The 21,431-nt window shown below is 52.6% G+C and overlaps 1 protein-coding gene across 1 annotated transcript in view; it reads right to left on the bottom strand.

Moving 5' to 3' along the window:
• The window catches only part of ADAM12 (ADAM metallopeptidase domain 12), a 349,938-nt gene that overhangs the window by 95,501 nt on the left and 233,006 nt on the right, over positions 1 to 21,431 (bottom strand). Inside the window, exon 6 of the mRNA XM_030334765.1 lies at positions 5,900 to 6,086. Within this exon, the coding sequence (XP_030190625.1) occupies positions 5,900 to 6,086 (187 nt within the window). The remainder of the gene's footprint in view (positions 1 to 5,899; positions 6,087 to 21,431) is intronic.

Genomic DNA, 21,431 nt, shown 5'->3' with positions numbered 1-21,431 from the left:
TTCAGAGAATTGCAAGCTCAGAGAGAAGCCTAACCACATAATAATAAAAAGCCATGGGGGAGGGGCCGGCTCATGGCCGCGAACATTCATTCCTCCGTCAGCGGCACACAGAGAGGCTTAAATTACCTCCGCATGATTTCGACCTATCTGGGCCGTCCAGTTTAAAAAAAAAAAAAATCGTATGTAAAATTTTTGATATGCAGAGCAACATTTGAAACTGGTTGCTTGATTGAATTTTCACTGTCGGGGTTATAAACAAAAGCCCTTCCCCAAACAGACAGGAACATAATAAGCCCCTGAACGTGGCCCAACAGTCTCGGTTCCAAGGTGGAGACCGAGGCGTTCTCGGAGTCTTGCTCAAGAGGGAACCAGTTCCTGGGCCTCTTGAAGTTGTCACAGCCAAGTTCCCGGAGACAGAATATCCCCCAACACGCTACAGCAAGAACTTTGGCCCTGGGGACTTAACCCAACCCAAGTCAGAAAAACAAGCTGAGATTAGGGTTTCGATAAACTCTCATCGGACCTCCTTCCCCATAGGGGCCAGACTATTTGTGTATCATTACTCGCCCCACAAGTATTTACTGCAGCTCTGTGTTCGGTGTGATGTTAGGTGCTGGGGATACGGGGACGGACAAACAACCTAAGTTAAAGTGCTCACGAGGCTCACCTCCCAGGAGGGGCCGGGGGATGGGGTGACGATAAAAAGTGAGCAAAAATACAGCTGAGTCTGTGGAAGGTGCTGTTGCCATGAGGTTAAAGATGGGGGCGTGCGACTAAGGTGGCTGCAACCTAAGGAAGAGAAGTAGGTATGTGTGGAGGAACAGTGTTCGGACAGATGGAACAGCAACAGCAAAAGTCCTGAGGCTGGGAGACCAGGCGGTGTTAGAGCAACAGGCAGGACGGCTCCATAGTCTAGAGCGGAGGGAGGGTTGCGGATGAGACGTGCATGGGGCAGGGGCCACGGCAAGGAGGCTGAAGGTGACCTGAGAGCAATAGGGAGTCCCTGCATGTGAGGTTCTAAAAATATCACTCTGTCTGCTGGGAGAACGGATTATTGGAAGACGATGGTGGAAGCCAGGAGTGCAGGTGATGGCTGGCGACCGCTGGGACAGCAACCATGAAGATCAGCGAACGGCCTCCAGCTGACTGGGCTAAAACCACCACCAAGAGACAGTAACAACGGAGCCCGGGCCAGTGTCTCCAAGGGTGGCAAGATCGGCAAATTAAACAGATCAAAAGTTTCGTGTATCTGCCTCTGAGTAGAGAAGGGTCATTGTTGGCTCCCGCGAGGCTCTTGCCTTGACTCCGAGGTCACTTTGTGAGTATTTAGAAGCTGAGCCCTGGTTCCCGCTGTGTGAGGTCTTCTCCTGCATCCTGGCAGTGACTTGCGTGGGGGTGAAGCACACGGACAGCGTGGGGGGACAGCCTCCGGGGCCCGGCCAGGACGCGGGCTGCAGAAACGACCAGCCGAAGAGGCGAGAAGCCAGCAGAACGGGCTCAGTCCGGTGAACTGAATGTTAACGGGACAAGTGGAGTTGAGTCCAAAACGCCAGTGGCACCAGCGAGATCTGTTATGTATTTATCCAGGGTCTTCATCGATTTGGGTCTTAATAGGAATCCACACCTGGAGATTCTGGGGGTTCGGCTCACACTGATGGATGCTCAAGGACTCAGGGCCAAAGAAGCAACTGTGAAACTTCCTCCATCACCTACCAGCAAGATCTACGAACGAACGACCAAGGGAGGGATGGATATGCAGATGGTTATGTCAGAGAGGAATTACGTTACGCCTGCTGCAATCAATGAGGTCACGTGGTTCTGGCCACTTCCGGATACTCCACTCTCCTTAGGCTCTGCGGAGGACGGGTAGGATTATTGCCGCTCCTGTCACCACCGCAACTGTGTCTTCTACCAAACCAATAGGAGAGGCTGTCTAGAAATCAAAAGCGGTAGCCCTGGCCCGTTTCCGAGTGGCTACTTTTTTCTTTTTCTGTTTTTAATGTTTATTTATTTTTGAGCGAGAGAAAGAGCGTGAGCAGGGGAGGGGCAGAGAGAGAGGGAGACACAGAGTCCGAAGCAGGCTCCAGGCCCTGAGCTGTCAGCACAGAGACCGACGCGGGGCTCGAACCCACCAACCCCGAGGTCGTGACCTGAGCCGAAGTCGGACGCTCAACCGACGGAGCCACCCGGGCGCCCCCGAGTGGCTACGTTTGAGGAAACACGGCAGGGTCTCCCCGGCCAGCTCAGCAACCTGAGCAAACAGTTTGCCAGAGGAACTATCGCCTTTTGCATCTGACTCATAATTACCCACACTAACGGAGGGGAACCGCAGCACAGATAATCCCCAAAGAGAGGATAATTCAAACACAATTTACATGTGCCTTTGGGCCGTATTATGTGATTTTCCTCCTGTAGCAGATTTACCAAGCCTTCGCCTATAGCTTGCCCAGGCTGGTGTTCAAATGAGCTTGCATTCTCGAATGGCTGGTTGATGGGCAGGGAAGGAGGGCGGTGAGTCTACAGGACAGCCGAGCGGCAGGGGCTCCGCGGGTCGCGGGGGCGCGATCTGACTGCGAGGCTGGAGACGGCAGGCGCCCTGCCAGGAGCAACCTGGGTCCTCACTAACACCGAATGTAGAGCCTTGTAAAAATGACAAACAATACCTCAGGCTCACAGTATAGCCAGTGCAAACCCTGAGCGCTGATTTATTCCTGCTGCTCCGGGCAGGAAAACGCACGTATCTGCAGAAAAATCTCAGCCTGCAAACCAATCTTTGCAACAGTCACCAGAAAATGCTGGGCGAAGCCGAGGGCGGTCACCGTAGTGCATACACAACAGGAGCAAGCCGCAGTGACATTGATTTTGTGGAGCATAAAAGAAGGCGGCTGTAAGTGAGGCAGGTGAGCGGCACGTGACTCGAATGTGGCCCTTTCGTATTTACCCGAGAGGCCGTCCCAGACCATCTCGCCCGCCGTTCCAGTTCCCAAGGATTCCCCTTCTTTGAAAATGACGTTTTTGTCTCATTTTCATTATGTAGATGGACTTGAAGTCACAGACATTTTCTCTTCCGTGAAAACAATCGCAGCGACTTCTAGAGCAAAACGTTGAGGACGGAGCCTTCGCTTTTCAATTTAAAGGTTCACTTACACCCCAATACGCATTGTTAACAAAACGGCGCTGCTGGTCTGGTTTTCTGCCTTCCTCCTGAAGCCAGAAGGACTGGAGATTACGGTGCCAATCGTAGGTCGAGAGAGCCCTGAGCTTAAAGAATGAAAATGTGGCTGGCGGGTGGAGACCCAGGTCGTACTTCCGCACGAAATGGCAAACGTACTTGAGTGTCATTGACGCCGTCAGGTTGTAAATCTCGCAGCACGGGTGCCGGGGTCTCAAAGCAAAGCACCTCCAAAGCCAAATGCAAATGTTCTACTTGTTTATGACTGGAAGAGCTACCGATGCATCACCTCCTCTCTGAGGTCCGGAATGGAAGGCAAGAGTGTCGCAAGAGTGAAAGAAACGTGCCCTGGGGACCACAGAGGCCAGACTTTGTGACTCCAGCTCTTAAATTTGTCACTCTACCATGCGGGGTGGGGGGGGGGGATGCCAAAAAGCAGGATGAAAACTCCCTGGAACTGCAGTAGGCAGGTGTGTGTAGGGGGGGCGGATTTTTCAAGCTTTGCTCCCTGCGGCGGGGGGACGTTCGGTCTCCACCACTGAGTCTCAGTGTCAAGGTGGGCCACAGTCCCAGACGGGGGTTCTTACCCTTCTGCGTGATGCGCAAGAGAAGGAAGAAGAGTGGCAAGCACCTGTCATAGAAAATCTTGTGAGCAGGGGCTCCCGGGAGGCTCAGTCGGTTAAGCGTCCGACTTCAGCCTAGGTCATGATCTCGCTGTTCCCGAGTTCGAGCCCTGTGTCGGGCCCTGTGCTGACAGCTCAGAGCCTGGAGCCTGCTTTGGATTCTGGGTCTCCCTCTCTCTCTCTACCCCTCCCCTGCTCAGGCTCTGTCTCTCTCTGCCTCAAAAATAAATAAAAGCATTAAAAAAATTTTAAAAATAAATAAACATTAAAAGAAAGAAAATCTTGTAAGCATATTAAAATTTTTTTTCAACGTTTGTTTATTTTTGAGAGAGAGACAGAGAGAGAGAGAGAGAGAGAGAGAGAGGTGCAGAGAGAGAGAGGGAGACACAGAATCCGAAGCAGGCTCCGGGCTCCACACTGTTAGCACGGAGCCCAACTTGAGGCTCGAACCCACGAACCGTGAGATCATGACCTGAGATGAAGTCAGACACTCAACAGACTGAGCCACCACAGCGCCCCTAAAATCTCGTAAGCATATTAAGAAATAGAGGATGTTGGGGTCACACAGGCAGAAGACCAGGATGGAGAGAATCAACGACATCAAAATGAAGGCGAGGGGAACACTCTGTAGTCACAGCTGCGAGGGATATTTTACGAAGGAGAAGAAATCGTTTAGGATAATGTTTACTGGTGGAACTCAGACAAACGACTAGGAATGAACGAAGGGGAATGATATGTATGGAATGTTGAATGCTAAGCAGTGTAACATTCAAAGTCAGGAAAGACAGAATGTGCTGTCTGTTAAGTGGGACCCTGAAGAACATGTCCCTGGGCCATCTAATTATCACACATTTGACATCATATTTATGAATTCCTGGTTTCTTGTCAAAAGGGGGACAGGAAAGCCAGAGATGAAAAATCAGGAAGTTGTTGACAACTTCCTATCTGGTTGTGCTCATTGAAAGGCAGGGCCCCCAGCCAAATGTGGCTACCCTCCTCCTTTTTTAAGAGAGTTCGCGGGGTGCCTGGGTGGCTCAGTCAGTTAAGCATCTGACTTCAGCTCAGGTCATGATCTCATGGTTCACGAGTTTGAGCCCCGCGTCAGGCTCTGTGCTGATGGCTCAGAGCCTGGAGCCTGTTTCAGATTCTGTGTCTCCCTCTCTCTCTCTGCCCCTTCCCTACTCACACTCTGTCTCTCTCAAAAAATAAACATTAAAAAAAATGACACCCCAGTAAAAAATGAATAAATTTGTGCATGTTTAAAAAAAAAAAAGAGTGTCCGCTCTGGCCTGTGGGGCCCACATAATGCTGGACGTAAAAGGGTCAGGCAGTCATTTGGGGTGGAGGTTTCGTGGTATTGCACCACGGGCTGTTGAGGCCTCTGTGTTTCTGTCCACTTAGTGGGGAGGGAGGTTAGCGGCCCAGACTCCATCAGGCAACGACTCTTTCCACTTCTGTAGCAGAAGGACAGACCTTTGATGAACAGGCCCAGGAGCAGGTGGCCAGAAAACACAGAGAGCTTGGACGGTCTTGGGAAGGAAGGCCAGGCATTGGCATCACGGACCGGGATAAGCAAGGCTCCTCAGCAGCCCTGCGTGGCCAGGACCCTGGTCACCTCTGCACGGGCACGCAGGCAAAGACCGGGAATGGAACGCAAATCACAATGAAGACCCTATTTGCAAACAGACTGGTGGATGAAGAAACCTCCAAATTGTCTTTCTCCTGTAGCAGCAGAACTGCTGGCCAAGGGCAGGTGAGGGCCTGTTCTCGCCTTGTTTACGGAGGCGGGTGCAACGGTGGGGGTGCGACCATGGGTCCGGGCCCCCGTAGGTTCAGACGCGTAACGAAGGGTGATTTTGTCGGCCTCTGAGCCCGACTTTATCATAGGTTAATGACGCCGAGACTGACATTTGCAAAACAACGATGGAGGTTTCAGCATCTGGGTTCGCTCTGCACAGGTGATGGCAACCGCTCCAGATAAAGCGGGTAACTCCATCCCGCAGACACAACACCCAGACAGCAAAATTCCTCCAGATGCCCTCGCCCTGGGTGCCCTGAGCTGGAGTCCCCACACCCCCAGGAGCACGGCCTTGGTTTCCCCTACCCTTCTTGCCCACGTCTGGGAGGGCGGCGGGAGCCTGGTCTCTGCAGCCGGGGCAGACGTGCCGTGATGTGATCCGCAGGACCCCCAGGTGCCTCTCAGGTTCTCCACCGGGAAGAGCTTGTATTCATTGGTTTCATTTTTCATTGGTTCCAAGAGATACGTGTTATTTTCAAATGTAATAAGTCCCCTGTTGAAAAAGAAAGAAGGAAAAAAGTATATAATTTTTAAAGGTAGCTTCTTGTTTATGGCCAAGGCCCTGTTCTTAACAAGGGAAGGAATGGCAGGAGAAAGGCCAATTTATTTATATCCTCGGGTTTTAAGGCCATTTCTGTGCAACATGTTTGCATGGATTTTCTTCTTGCAAATGTTTTGAAAACAATCTGGGAAATTTTTTTGTTTCAAATATTTCATGGTAAAGAATAGACTGCATTTAGCCTCTATTTTTTTTTTTAATTTCAATTTATAATTTTTTTTTTTTACTGGCAAAAAGAGTTGAGAGAACCGATGTTTCCTCTGCCTTGGAAAATAACTCTATCTGAATTAGCAGGTGTGATTCAGGAGGGAAATCTTTTTCTTTAAAGGCAAATTCCTGCATGTGAATTATTCAGTCTGGTCCACTACGTTTCCTAAATATTTGAAAGGATTCTGATGTAAGGTTGAGCACCCACTTCTACTTATTTGTGGGAGATGTGTCAACAAAGGAAGCAGTGTAAGGGCACAAAGCATTAGGACTGCTTCCTGAAGGCTGAGGTCTGTGACTTGGCTAAAGGTGGATCTCTCTTTATAGGAGAGAGGACTGCTGGGAAACATCCTGGGCCTGAGGTTGACAAGGCGGCCTTAGGGGTCTGGCAGTCTGGGCGTAAGGTCCAGCTCTGCTACTTACTAATAGTGTGAACTTGACCTCTTTGACCTTGGTTTCCTTACCTGGCAAATGGGATAATAATACCTATTTCTCTGGGCTGCTATGTCATCTAATGGAAACTTTTAGTCCTGTGGAAGCCATAGATCAGTGCTTAAATGGTAGCTGTCCTCTTTGTTATTAACAAGGGCAGGTCCGAGGATTAGACTTCTTTCTATTAACGTGTTATTCCAAAGACTGACAGTTTCCGGAAGGTCCTGTGCTTTGATAAAACATTTGCCCACACACTGGCCATCCGTGACTCCCTGATAGGAAATATAGCATTAATATGATAAATACACTTCTGCGAATGACAGTAACTCCTTAATTACTGAAGTAACTTCAATACTTCAATACAAAGGAACTTTGAAGTAACTTTTCGATCTGGGAATAAAGGTATAAATTCTTTTAAAAAACAGACAACTTTGTTACACATTCTCTGCCTTGCAGAGAGAGAAGGTGGCATCATGCCAGGGACCACAATGCGCGTCTGCCCTTCTGGAGCACGACAGAGCCGAGGCAATGTTCCGCTTTCCAGAAATGAGCAGCGCTAGCCTAAGGCGGTCAGCTTCCTTCAGGTGTTAGGGGAACACTGCCCCACATGATGGCTTCTGTTTCTCTCTTTTCCAGTGTGGGACGATAAAGTAATTTAAAAGGCTCTTCTTGGTGTTGAAAGAAGGATTTTCTTTGGAGAAATGGCAATTTGAGTAATAGTCAATTGGCAGCTTTAAGACTCTTCCCACGCAATAATGGAAGCTTCTAGAGACTTCCATTATTTAGCAAGGTTACCACAACCTCTCCGCTAGAGAAATGCCTACCACGTCATGTGAGATTTATCACATTGTAAACAGACACGTCTGACAGAGTGAGCCTTAACCTTTTTTGGAGACCTGAACCCTTTTACACCCTTCTCACAAAAATTCACATAGGCACATGTCTACGATATTTTGCAGGTCACGTCAGAAGATTCAGGACTGTGGATGAGGTCCACAGGCTCAGGTTTCAGGCAGTAGTTCTAACACACGGTTCACACTGCCTCAACTCAAGGATCCGAGGATGCCTCAGTGCTGAAGAAAGAGTTGAAAAAGCGCATTGCTCCATTCCTCTTCTCCAGAAAACCTGAGCCTGTTTCCACAAGAGGGACCTTAGAACATGTTCCTATGTCATTCATTACTGCTTATTTCGGCTCTTCGTTCGTGCTGTGCTTCCCGTTTCAAAATTTTAGCACACGCGCTGTTAAAGCAAGTGCCATCTTATGCTTATGGATGGCCCATTTATGGGTGAATAGTCACTCTTCGAGTTGACTAGAATGACAGTATTTCAGTACTCCCATAGGATGGAAGGAAGAGGTCTGAGTGAGTCACATACTTACGTTGAACACAACCGGTGAACAAATACACTCTACTCAGTTCATCATTATTCAACTGGTTTACTCCACCAGTCCAATGGAATGAAGTTATGGGCAGTGGGAAAGAGCAAGTTCATGTCTGGATGCGTGTGCCCCAATTAATGTCTTCATGTGTCTCCAGTAGACCGTACACATAAGACTTTGGCCATCCGCTCTGTTGGGGCGGCTTGTATCTCTCTTCTTAAAAAGTTCTTCGTGAAACAAAACTTAGGTTTTGAAGTTTGGAACGGGTAATGGGGGATTTTTGTTTGTTAAAGTTGATTTTTTAAAAAATTTTTTTTTTCAACGTTTTTTATTTATTTTTGGGACAGAGAGAGACAAAGCATGAACGGGGGGAGGGGCAGAGAGAGAGGGAGACACAGAATCGGAAACAGGCTCCAGGCTCCGAGCCATCAGCCCAGAGCCTGACGCGGGGCTCGAACTCACGGACCACGAGATCGTGACCTGGCTGAAGTCGGACGCTTAACCGACTGCGCCACCCAGGCGCCCCAGTTAAAGTTGATTTTAAAGAGCCTAAATTAAGATAGAGTACTTAAAAAAAAATGGGCCAAGGGAATGCGGAAAACAAACACACTTGAAGGGAAAGCATAGATTTGCTAAAATACTGACTTTCTTGCCCCAAAACAAAGATGATCCCAACATTTCACTTCATACACCAACGTCTTCTATTTTGCATTAGATTTAAATGAGCTGAACCCTCACAGTAAAACATGTCACCAAGTTCTAATCACGAGAAACAAATTACTGAAAAAGTTTTTCTACTTTATGGAAAATTTTTAGAAATTGTCTACTTAGTCATAAAAATGTTCTCATATCTCCTTTTATCTTTTAAGTCATCCAAGGGCCAGATGTTGAGAAACTGGGGTGAAGGCTTTCCCTTTGCTCCAAACAACTCGCAGCCTGTAATGCAGCTTAATTAAATAATTGCTTTGGGCTGTCTTGAGTACAATTAATCATTTAGCCCTAGAGGTTGCTGGAAACAACAGTGGACACAAAACTCAAGGATTCAGGGTTTCTGAGATGTAAAATTTTGATGTTCTCACAGCCCTTGCTGGCCCCGAGCTAGATAAGCGAGTGTAATTTAAGCTGAATGTCATAGATATTTAGTTGTAAACTTGGAGCTGGAAGTATCTCGGAGTATGGAATTTAAATCCAGCAGACACTGAAATTGGGGCTTTTTTCCCCGGCCAGAGTCAGGGCAGGAAAATGAAGACCATGGGTACCTTTTCCAGGGAAAGACAGGAGGATCCTGGACCGGCCTCCATGGTGGGGAGCGAGGCTGAGTTCTTGGGCAGTGAGTTGAGTATATGAATGGAGGAAAGCGGAACAGAAAGGCATGGTTGGGGGGTGATGAGGGCCACCTGATGGCACTCTGTCTGGGCTGTGCTCATTGCCTTGATCACCCAATGGATCTGCACCCGGCTGTACCTCTGGCCGTGATCTTGACTGTCAAGGACACGCAGGTGGCTGGAGGCAGAGCTGGGACCCGTGGGCCCAAGCCCTGCGCCTCTCAACCCTCACACCTTCTTGCTTCCCTCCAGCGCTGTTGTGAGAGGGAGGTGGGGCCTCTCGTGAGAAGCACGAGAAGGAAAAAGAGCTAGAGAAATGGAGTGGCTGCTTTGAATATAGGCAGCCTTCCTTAAAAGTTTAAAATCGTGGTGTTTTTCCTTCAACGGCAACAAAGAGGAATCTATTAAAATTTTAAATTGACTTTCAAAGTGAAAACTCAGGAGGCCTATATTTCCTCCAGATAAGTTTTTGTTTTCCTCAAAATTCAGTTTTTAATCTCCAAAGCAGTGGCGCATCAGGCAATAACACAGCCTCCTGCTGTCGTTCTTAGTATGATCTTTCTTACGACTCCCGGGCAATTCGGAGAGTGGCGCATGGATTTTGACTACCTGTAATAAGGCAACGATTAGAATATGTGAATTTTCCGGACCCGGTTCCATGTTCAACTGCTAATTGAATTTTCGTGGGAAAAAAAAAAAGACTTCTGGTCTCAATATCAGGCTGTCAGTCATAAGTTAGAACCGCGGTTGGCATGAAATCTAATTTCAGTCCTTTCCTGGGGGAGCCCATGGGTAAAAGTAATATCCCACCTCACGCACGCTGGATACAGCGATCGCAGCGATGTTACTGAACACGCAAGCCCCGTTGGGCTTATTTCCAACGAGTAATTTCCATGAGAACGACTCATGTACAATCAAAACAAATAGGCAGTGTCCCCTGCTGCATGCAAAGCCCGGGCTAGCTAAGGTAGAACACACAAGGATATCTCACCCATGGTTCCCGTTTCAAATGTAATTCACGTCCGGGTTTGGGAGGCATGACAGAAGAGGTAAAACGTTAAACTATTATAAAAGATTTTAATAACAGTTGTGACTGGCACATCAGTAATAATAATAGCAGCTGACGATTTATGAAGAGACCACCCCGTGAGTCAGGCTCCTTTTTAAAAACAACAGCTTTATCGAGAAATGATTCACATACCATTAAGGTCACTCTTTTAAAGCATGCAACTCGATGACTTTTAGTACGTTCAGTGCGTTGTGCAAACATCACCACTGATTCTAGAATGTTTTCATCACCCCCCAAAAAACTATGTACCCATCAACAGTCACTCCTTATGCTCTCCCGCCCCATGAGCCAGGCTTTTGAATCCCTCTGTCTTCTCTAATATTTAGAGCAATCTTTTTAGAGCAGGTATCATGAGCCCCTTTCACTAAGAGGAAGCCAATGATAAGAGTCCAAGGTCACTGTAGTGGGTTGAATAGTGTTGCCCAAAAAGATATGTCTAAGTTCCAACAAAGGTACCTAGGAATGGAACCCTTGGAAAAAGGGTCTTTTCGGGTGTGATTTTTGCTCACGATCTCAAGGTGAGCTCATCCTGGATTCACGGTGGGCCCTAAATTCAATGACATGTGTCCTTAGAGAAAAGGGAGAAGACAGGGACATGGCGGGGAGGCTACATCAAGGTGGAAGCAGAAACCAGAGTGACACAAGCCAGGACACGCCAAGGGTTGCCAGGAGCCACCAGGAGCCAGGAAGGACCCATGGTGGATCCTCCCTCCAACACTGCTGACTCCTTGACTTCAGACTTCCGGCCTCAAGGACTGTGACAGAAGAAATCTCTGTCGCTCTAAGCCCCCAAGTTCGGGGTCGCTCGTCATGGCAGCCAGGCAACTCACCCAGTCACACGGCTGGTCAGCGGCACAGCCGGGAAGCCCCAGGTGGACGTGGCTCCCAAGCCCATCCCTCGTCCTTGGCCACACGGGGTGACCGGCCTTCTCGCCTCAGTCACCAAGGACTCGCGCCGGGGAGGCCACAGCGGAGCTCGAGGGCAAAGGCCGCCCACGGGATGGGTGGCCAGCCCCGTGCTGACAGAGGGAGGGGTCACAAATGGCCTGTGTGAAACACGGGGCCTTGAGGGGAGTCTGGGAGGATGGGGAGGGCTTGGAGGGCAGGTGAGTGGCCTCGAAGGAGCAAGAGTCGAGGAGAGAGAAAGGTCAGAGAGCGCAGGCGAACACTGAGGACACGGGAGGGCGGGTGCCGACGCACGGTGGGGGCCGCGGAAGGAAGGCGGGACACACGATGCAGGTTTTGTCCTCTGCCTCCCTCCTTCTCCCTGGCTTTGGCCTTGGCTGCACCACGGCCTCGTCACGTACCGGTCCGCACCCTCCGTGCGCACTACAGTGTGCCTCTGATACAGCTTCGGCCTCCTGGCCGCCAGGACTCTGTTCTTGCTGCGTGTCCCCTCTTTCCTCTGCCTGCCCCGCCCCCACCCCACGACGCTCTCTCAGATTCTGCAGTGTAACCGTTGGCGGCCACCCCTCTGACCTGCTGGGATGCCAGCTGCTTTAAGGCCCGGGCCATGTCCCGTTCCTCAGGGTCCCCACCTGAAGTCCTGTCACCGTTCCCGTGGCTGCCCTTGGCTGCAGTGACCTTCCGGGCTTACCCCTCACGGCCCAGCCCAGCCAGACCTTCAGGATCGCCTGGCATGCTGGTCCCTTCCGTGGTTTCCCCTGCGGTTTTGTGGACGCCCCCACCTCACAGCCCTCGCTGCGTGGCACGCAAATGCCATCTGGCTGCTTTCCACGCCCAGAGAGTACCTTCCTCGTTTGTTTTGGTTTCCCTGGCCCAGCGCGGGGACTGGCATGACCAGTGGGTGACCAGTACGTGAGCTGGTGAGCAGTGGGCGTGTGCGGGAACCCTGGCACAAGCGCGGGAGGGGCGAGTGGGCCGCAGGGGAGCCGCGTGGCTTTGCGTGCAGCGGGGTGGCAGGACTCGCGTCAGGCTCAAGCCGCGTTTTTGAAACACGACCTTCTGGAATGTGCAAGATGGCTGTGAAGGAAAGGGCGGAGGCAGGAAGCACGGGTGGGAGGCACCGAAACATTTTTGGAGCAAGGGTTGATCCAGGGTGGGGACGGGGAAATGGGAACAGGAGACACTTTATGCGGAAGCGTGCGGGGGCCGTGAGCACGACGCGGGGGGGGGGGGTCATCAAAGGCCACCGGGGGCCAAGTTGAGGCACCAGAGGTGGGCTGGACCTTTCATGGAAAAGAGGCAGGAGGGGAGCCCATCCGGGGACTGAGGAGTTTGGATTTGGAGGTTTTGGAGTTTCGAGGCAGAGTGGAGCAGGGGAGAGCCCACACTTGACCTTGGGTGACCTTCGGGAGGGACACCGGCGCCGCCCTGCAGAGGGAGCGGAGGAGCTGTGACCCCAGCACTGGCTGCCACAGATGATCCTGCAGGACTGAGGACTCAATGTCCCCAGGGGAGGAGGAGGCAGGGACACGGAGAGCCCCGGCCTGCGACGGTAGGCGTGGCCATGGGGCGGAGGGCAGGCCGCGGAGGCCAGCCCCTAGAAGAAGAGCGAGCAGAGGGTCCCAGTGCAGGGCTCAGGGCCGGGTTGGCTTCACCTCCACTCCCTGCCAATTTCTCCGTTAACATGGCCTACTGCGCTCCAGAGATTTTTAAAACAATTTTGGACAGGCTAGGACTAAGTGTCACCGACCACTTGATGGCTTGGGGAGAGCACGTTTATGCCACCAAAGGTGACTGGACACCTACAACAGGGCAGGTTCTAGGTTGAGCCCAGGGCCCTGCCTGCCTGGAACTCACGGTCCAGCAGACCAGAAAGTAAAGGCAAGATCATCTCCGCGCACCTGACTTCCTGGCCCGTTAGACCATTTCGCCGCAGGCCATTTAGGTTGAGCCGTGAGTCTGTAAAAAGCCACATCTGCCCAGGTGAGTAACCAGAGTCAAGCGACGAGGCACCAGGAAGGGCGGTGAGCACACGGCACCGGACGGGCTAGAGGCCGTGGCTCATTCCCAGGCTGCCTCGCTCCCTCCGTCTGCGTTTCCTCCTAAGATTCCTTTCCCTTCTCACCTCCTCAGCTGAGATTTCCGCTTCCTTTCTTCAAATGGGTCAATTGAACTTGTTTGTTAAGTTGCAAATAATAAAATAACGATTCCTCCATTAAAGCAGAGGGTTTGTTTGTTTTCGTTTTTGTTTTTTACAGTGTCTGTCTTTGCCTTAAATTGCAAATGCTTACTTTCGTTAGAATGGTTATTTCTGATTCCGTAGATCACGATACGGTCAGTGCTGCCCTTTGAAAACTAAGTTGACTTACTATCTTTCGATAGCATGTGGCAAGAAGTATTTCTGCATTTCGTGCTATATTTGATTTCATTATATAAAATCTAGTGTGACAATTTTATATCACACGGTTTAAAGGAACGCAACGATCTGTGCGTTTATTGGGGGTAACACATAGACTTGCATCTGAATATTTCTATGGAATTGGATTTTTGAAAGCATTTTGTACGGTCTCCCCCACTGACGGCCAGTGCTAAGAGCTTCAGGTGCTACAAGCAACGTACCAGAAATGTTCCCCATCCTGAAGGTCCTTACAAGGTATGCAAACGTATAGCGAGATATACCAGTCAACTATCAACGGAGTGAGGAAGGATGGGCGCTTTAACACACAGATGTGAGCAGATATTTATAAAGTGTCGGCTCGCCCCTGCTCCGCTCTCCCTCAAAAGTCCAAAATGTCCAAATCCAAACTCCTGGGTCCCCGGATGGGCTCTGGGGTCGGGGCGGGGCTTTGTGAAGGAGGCATCATTTGACTTGGTGAACCTTCCAGAGCCAAATGGGAGGTGGGGAGAGAAGCACGTCCCACACAGAGGGGCAACCAGGGATAAAGACGGCAAGATGTGTGAGGCATGTTCTGGAAACAGCTAGAAACCAGTGCGGCTGGGAAGGGGGAGCTTCCTCACGGTAGAGGACGACGGGGCTGCACAAGAAGATAGGCTCCAAACTGTGCAAAAGGCTTAGCAGGACTAATATGGAACGAGGGGTTAGCCAGACTTGGGACTGAGGTGGTTTTGCTGGACGCAGCCGAGCGACCCCGGGACCCCACTTCTGCATCTGTCACCTGAGGAGTGTGACACCCACTGGCTCTGGTGAGCGTCGCACGAAGAACGCAGAGCCCTGCATAAACGCAGAAGATGCCTCCCTCCCTCTCTCCCTCTCCCTCTCTCTCAACAGAAGCTGGGAGGAGGAAAGCGGGGACAGTGTCGTTTGCTGTGGGATCGGCAGCTCCCAGCCGGGGCGTCAGGACGGGGCCCCGGATGACGGAGCCTCTCAGCTGCTCCGCACCGTGGTGGTGATAACTCTGGCCTCCCCGTCGTGAAAGCAGAAACTGTAATGATGGACGCAGTCTGGCGTCCCCTGAATGTCACCACCACCCCACGGGATACGTGTGCATGCACATGTGTTAGTATGTGCGTGTGAGCATGCAAGTGTGAGTGTGCAAGGGCACGGGTATAACGGTGTAAGTGTGCGTGCGTGTGCACGTTGCGCCCCGGGATCCTAACCCCCATGTCGAAGTACAGTTATTCTCATAACCGATGCTCGTCTGCAACTCTAGACGGCAGTTTCCTCATCTATCAACTGAACGGTGGGCTTGAGTTAGGTTTAAGCCGAATTTCAACCACCACGCCTGCAGGCGATGGCAAAACTCTTGGCCGATCCCCAAAACGTGAGCCCCCAAGACTTGTCGTGCCAGACGCGAGTCGGAACCGAGCGGGCGGAGCGAGGGAACCGGAAATGGTGCCAGACGGTCCCTTCCCTCAAGGAGCTCCCGCTGCAGGCAGAGAGCAGGACGGGGATGGGAAGGTGGCATTTACGAATCAAATCAGGACACGGGGGAGTGTGCCGGGGCCGGGTGTGCATCCTGGCAGCTTAGGGCCTCTCGGGCGGGAGCAGAGTTCTGTCCCCGGCAAAGCGACAGCTGGGTCCCCGCGCTCTGCGGCCTGGAGGAGTCTCTGATGCTCACGGGCCCCCACCCCCCCACCCCGAGGCAGGTGAGGTGAGGGGTGGGGGGCGAGGCACCGAGCAGGGAGAGCAAATGACAGATCAGAACGTCAAAGGAGAATCCCGCATCTTCGCCCTGAAACTGCACCGACGAGGACGGGGCATTTCGGGGCCACGTGCGACGTAGTAGAAAATTAACTTATGCCTGAACTTGGCACTTGGCTTGGAGTCCTTTCGAAGCAGGGACAGACTCCGCGGCCGCACTCACTTTTATGGCCTGTTTTCCGCCTTGCACTGCATTCCCCTCGATTAAAGAGCTCTTTCCTTTTTTATCCTGCTTTCTACCCGGATCTTTATGCTTCTCTCTCCTTATCGTCCTCCCCACTCAGCTTCAAATGAAGAAGGCTGACTTGGTGGCTTGTCCCCACTCTTCTCTCCTCCGGGACTGAGTTCTCCTGGCCAGCCCAGGTTTGATCGAGCCCTTTGGAAGCAGAGCAGGGTGTTCCTTCTCCGCAAAAGCAATCTGCTGGCCTCCAAGTCATGTGTCCCCTAGGACATTTGAGTTTCCTTCCACAGCCCTCGATCTGAATGTGTTTTGGGGTCACACCACACTGAGTTTAATTTTGAATCCCTATTTTCTTTCTCAGAATCCACCGGCTGGGGCCGTGCTAGCTGCCTTTCTCCTTTAGCGCCCGTCTCCGTTGGTTCTTCCTCCAGTGAGAGCAGTTGATGGAACACAGCCTTTTCTCTGGTCTGATTCTCCACTTACGGGATCTCAAGGTTGGCTACATAACTCCGGAATTTCTCTGTCGATGCACGGTCTGCTGCTTTTGTAACAACGGCACAACGATCTGGGAAGTCAAAATTCCCAGGAGCGCCATCTCCACTCGGGGCTCCCCACCGCCGCTCCCACCCCTCTTGGTGGTCGACCCCAGATGGCCCAGTACCTGCTCTTCTGACTTTTCCTGAAACCCCAGCCACAAGTATTTGACAGGGTTCCTCTTGGTCGGATGAAGGTCTGTGCCAAGCGCCCGGGAGGGAACACTGTCCAAGTGCCGGAGACGAGGAGGGGTGCAGGCTGGGAATCGGACACCGCACAATCTGGGGAGAGAGGCTGACCTCTCTGTGTGGGAGGACAGTGACCTGCCCCTTTGGGGGGCAGCCCTGGGAAGAAGGATGGGAGTTGTGACCGAGGGCCGTGGCCAAGCACAGAGGGCAGATTTATCCCATTTGAATATCACTCTGGGAAATACTCTCCAATTTTTCCTTTTCGTTTAAGAAAATTAGTTAATGTCACTGGTTAGGAAATCGTTTTTATCATAAAAAGGAGCTCTCAGGAATACCTCGGAGATACCCCTGTTTTCTTTACCCATCGAGAGTTTGAGGGACGCCTGGCTGGCTCAATCGGTTGAGCATCCGACTTCGGCTCGGGTCATGATCCCACAGTTCATGGGTTCGAGCCCCGTGTCGGGCTCTGTGCTGATGGCTCGGAGCCTGGAGCCTGCTTCGGGTTCTGTGTCTCCCTCGCCTGCCGCCCCTCCCCCACTCACGCTCTGTCTCTGTCTCTCAAAAATAAATAAACATTGGGGGGAAAAAGATATCCTTAAAAAAAAAAAAAGTTTGAGAAGCCTATGAAAAATCACCTGAAAATTATTATCAGACCGATCCAGATACGTCTGGACTTTGACGGTCTGAAACTTCTTCATCAATGTGTGGAGGGGGCTCATTCATTTCCAAGGATCCTGGCCCTCATTCGTCCTTTCTCTGGCAAAAGCTCACTGGTTTCCCTTGATGCACGCACTCTCCCCACTTTCCATTCCCAGGGTTGGGGATGGCTCACCCCCAGGTGGGCTCAGGGAGTTAAACCAGAGCGTCATACCTACCACTGGCCACTGTGACTGCTTCAGGGATGGGCCTGGGACCCAGTTAGGGCCAATCAGCTGTGCTTTGGGGAACTCTGCTGAACTCAAAAGACAGCCCTCACTCTCTTACCTGCCCTCTGAGGATGTAAGCCCGGAGCTGCCTGCTGCCTGCAGCCTCTGTGTGACCACAAAGATCAGCTGTGCATGAAAATGAAACCAACACAGAAGAAGGTGGAAGCCAGAGTAGAGACGGGGTGGACTCTGGTCGCATTAGTTAGACCCTGGATCCAGCCATGCCTGAAGCCACTCCTGGCCTTTTAAGTAGCATGAGACTACCTCCAACTTTTGTTTGTTTGTTTGTTTGTTTGTTTGTTTTTAAGCCAGTTGGAATTAGCTTTCCTGTTCTTCATTCACATTGGCCTTTATATTAACTTGAAGCCTTGAAGAAGCACCTGGCCCTCAATAAGTGGCCTTTAAACAAACAGATCCATCTTTTAGGCCCCAGAGAGAAGCAACGGTACATTTTGGACTTTCCCTTTCCACGTGTGTACTAGAGATTCTCCTTTCAAGCCCACTGGGTACCCCACAGGGCAGGGTGTCTGTGAGTCCCACGTGTGATCTTTGCCACTATGGCCTTGCGGGTGTCCAACCCCGTTCCCTCAGGAAGAGTACAGCTTTGCACAGAATGAGCCCAGAGGTACCGCGTGAGCATACCTCCCGCCTGGCCCGGTCCCAGAATCAAAGAACGTGAGACAGTCTCGAGAGTCTGATGGTGTTTCCGCCGGCTGCTCGTTCACGGTCAGGCACAGGGCTGGCTCTCCTATAGGTCGCTGCATCTGCTTTCAAAGCCACCATTTCAGCCGGAGACTTTATCTCTATTTTCACACAAGGAAACTGGGGCTCAGAGAGGCCGGGTGACCTGTCCACTGTTGCACAGCTGGTTCACTGCTCGGGCTGTTGTGTGCGAGGGCAGAAACATCTCGTGGCGGCCCCCGATCATCCGCCTTGAACTGGTCACCCCCCTTCGTCCCAGATGCCATCAGGTCTGACCCCATCCTGTCCTTCACCTCTGCTCACCTCTGTCTCCCCCAGGAGCCTGAGCTCTGGCTTTTGCATGAAGACTGGGCCCTGGCCCCACACAGCTCTTAAATCTCCTGACCCCCAGCCTCATTCTCTTTGCCCCTCGAACCTTCCCACTGTGCTCTTGGGCCTCACGGTCCATCCCCAAACTACCCTCCCCCCGACTCTCTCCTGAATATCCTTTCACCTCCCCGCCCCAGCTGACACCGGGCTGGCACCACTTCCCCCAACAGCCTTTCAAGACAGATTTCACTGTTTGAAGTCCTTCCCTCGGGACCTCCAAGGTGAGCCATTGTCCTCGTTTCTGCATATCGTCACCTGCGACTGAGGTGCTTCGTCACCTCTACCGGTGCCCACCACGCCTGCTGGGCCCGCGCCTGTATGGCCACTCCTGCCTCGTCAGTGACTTCCCCACGGCTTCCTCCGTCGTCACTCAGGAGCAGGGACTTGGTCCTTTCGTGTAGCTGTGCCCCACGCCACCTCGGGGGCGCGAGACTCAGACACAGAGCACTTTCGGTGGAGAAGGCAATGGTCAGAAGTGTGCAGATGCTACAGTCACCAGCCTCTCCAAACCCCTGAAGACGTTTCTGGACGTCTCTGGACGTCTCTGGACTCTCGCACGTCTGCAGGTGCCGGCTCCGTCCAGGCCCCCGTCCAGGCCCCCGCTGCTCGTCAGGATTACCGGGAAGGTATCTGGCTGAGCTCTGCTCTCGCATGTACCCCCTACAGCCTGTTTTCAGCGCGGTGGCCACACAGTGACCTGTGGAAACGGTAAGTCAGACCTCAGCACAAGGTTCCCGTGACACCCGTTATACAGAAGAGGGAGGCCAAGGCCCCTCTCGATCCCGCCCTTCCGTTCTTCCTCTGACTTCAGCGTCCGCCACCTCCTTTTCCTGCTTCACTCCAGCCACACTGGCCCCCGACCTCGGGCATTTTCCGGCTTCGGGGGCTTCGCGCGTACTGTTCCCTCTGCCAGCAACGTGCTTCCTGCAGGCGCCGCACAGCTCACCCCTCGCGTCCTTTGGCGCTGGCACGGGGGACGCGCTCAAGGAACGTGTGCCGAAGAACGAGTAACAGCAGAGCAGCAAATCCAACAACAGCAAGATAGCTCTGTTCTCGTATCAGATCGGCGGGCGTTTCTGAGCTCCATAGCGTTACTCGGACGGGATACCAAAAGCGCTTTCTAAAAGCAATCGTGCGCAGAAGCGTGCGTGTGTGTATGCCCTCCGTGGAGTGAACCAAAAAGAGATTCAAGTCTCTGCCTCCTGACTTGCGGAGACAGAAGGATCAGGGGACAGAGCAAGCCGGAGGGTGAACTGTGTGATGTGACTATTTTTATGAAGATAGACACACACACACACACACACACACACACACACACACACACGCACGCGTAGGGGTTCGCATGCACAGGACGAGGCCACAGCTGGCATTTTACCCAAGGGGGGGGCGGGGGAGGGGGGAGGGTGAGCTTGTTTGTACATATTGTCGGAGTCCAGTGATAAACACTGAGTACAGCAGGTATTTCAGGGATGGGGGAAGATGTCAGGAGAGACGGCGCTCGCCTCCGACGGCCAGAGTGGAAAGCGAGGCGGCCACGTGGAGGAACAGGGTGGCGGGACTGTCACAACAGCACTCGCTCCTCCGGGGCCTGCGCACGGAGGCACAGAGCGTCCGAGGCCCCCCCGTGCAGCGCAGCAGCGTTTGCAACCGAGAAAAGCTGGAAAACCACCTCCGTGCACATCGGGGAGCGTGCGAAGGGACGCGGCGAATTCAAGCGTATTTGTCAAAGGAAGGAGCCAGCCCCACGTCAGCCGGAAAGGATGGGTGTCAAAGGAGCCAAACACAAAAACAAACTGCTGAGCGAGGCAGGATGCTCTGGCGACCTTTGTAAGTTGTACAGGTGGCCCGGGTCAAAAAGCGTGGGTGGCGGCTCGGAAGGACGCACGTTGTGCGTTAATGGAGGGCACGTGGGGGTGGGGACGGGACGGGAGAGGGAGGTGGGGTGGAAGGGGCCGCTCGGCTCTGTGCACCTGACACGCGAGTGAGAGTAAGGGGCGGCAGAGGGGACACCAGGGCGCGCGGCTGGCACCGGGTGCCCCACGCGGGGACAGGCACCTGCCAGCGTGCCCCTGGGCGCGCGCCGGGCCCTGGTTTCTGGGTCGCGCTGGAGAGCTCCTCACCGCTGCCAGTGTGGCCAGGAAGGCACAGGCCACCGCTGCCCTTTATTAGTCCAGGCGTGTTTGTTACATGTGTCGGGGTTAATGGGAGGCACCGCTTCTGAGAACGCGCCCATTTCCCGCTAACGTTCACTGAGGCTCTGTCTTCATCTGTGGCTAACACCCTGACGAGGGCCAGTGTGGTCACCACCTCCCTCAGATTTGTGGGAGCCTGACTGACCTGTGTGTGTGTGTGTGTGTGTGTGTGTGTGTGTGTGTGTGTGCAGGCTCCCACATGGGACTCCCAGAGACGTGGCGTTACAGCTGACGCAGGACGCAGCCCTGGTCTCACGGAAGCTGGCACCCAGGCCGTCCTCTCTCTGTCCCCGAAGGCACCCCGGGGCCCAAGCAAAGCAGGGCTTGGGGGGTTCAAGCTGTCGGTTCACAAAGGCAGTGAATAAACCCAGGAAAAAGGCCGAGGCAGCTGGAAGTTTGTCAGACAGGCTGGTTTTGCCGGGGAGCGCACGAGAGCCAGCTGGTGGCCAATGAGTGTGGTCTGGAAGGATGAGCTGTACGGGCTCGTCCAGCCACAGAAGAGAACGGTGTCCTGACACGGGCCACAGCCTCGTAGCAGAAGCCCCCACACCCCACGCCTGTATTCAGCTCACCTTGAACTCTGTTAAACTGGTTCCTCTGCTTTGTCTCTCAGCGACAGGAGGCCCGTGCCTGTGTACCAAGCAAGCAGCCCGAACGCCAATACCTGAGGTCCTACCTCTTAACACCGGGGATTACTGAGCACACGGG

The sequence above is a fragment of the Lynx canadensis genome, chromosome D2, assembly GCF_007474595.2.
Source record: "Lynx canadensis isolate LIC74 chromosome D2, mLynCan4.pri.v2, whole genome shotgun sequence".
NCBI lineage: Eukaryota > Metazoa > Chordata > Mammalia > Carnivora > Felidae > Lynx > Lynx canadensis.
The sequence above is the reverse complement of the archived record's forward strand: the minus strand, read 5'-3'. Positions and strand labels throughout refer to the sequence as shown.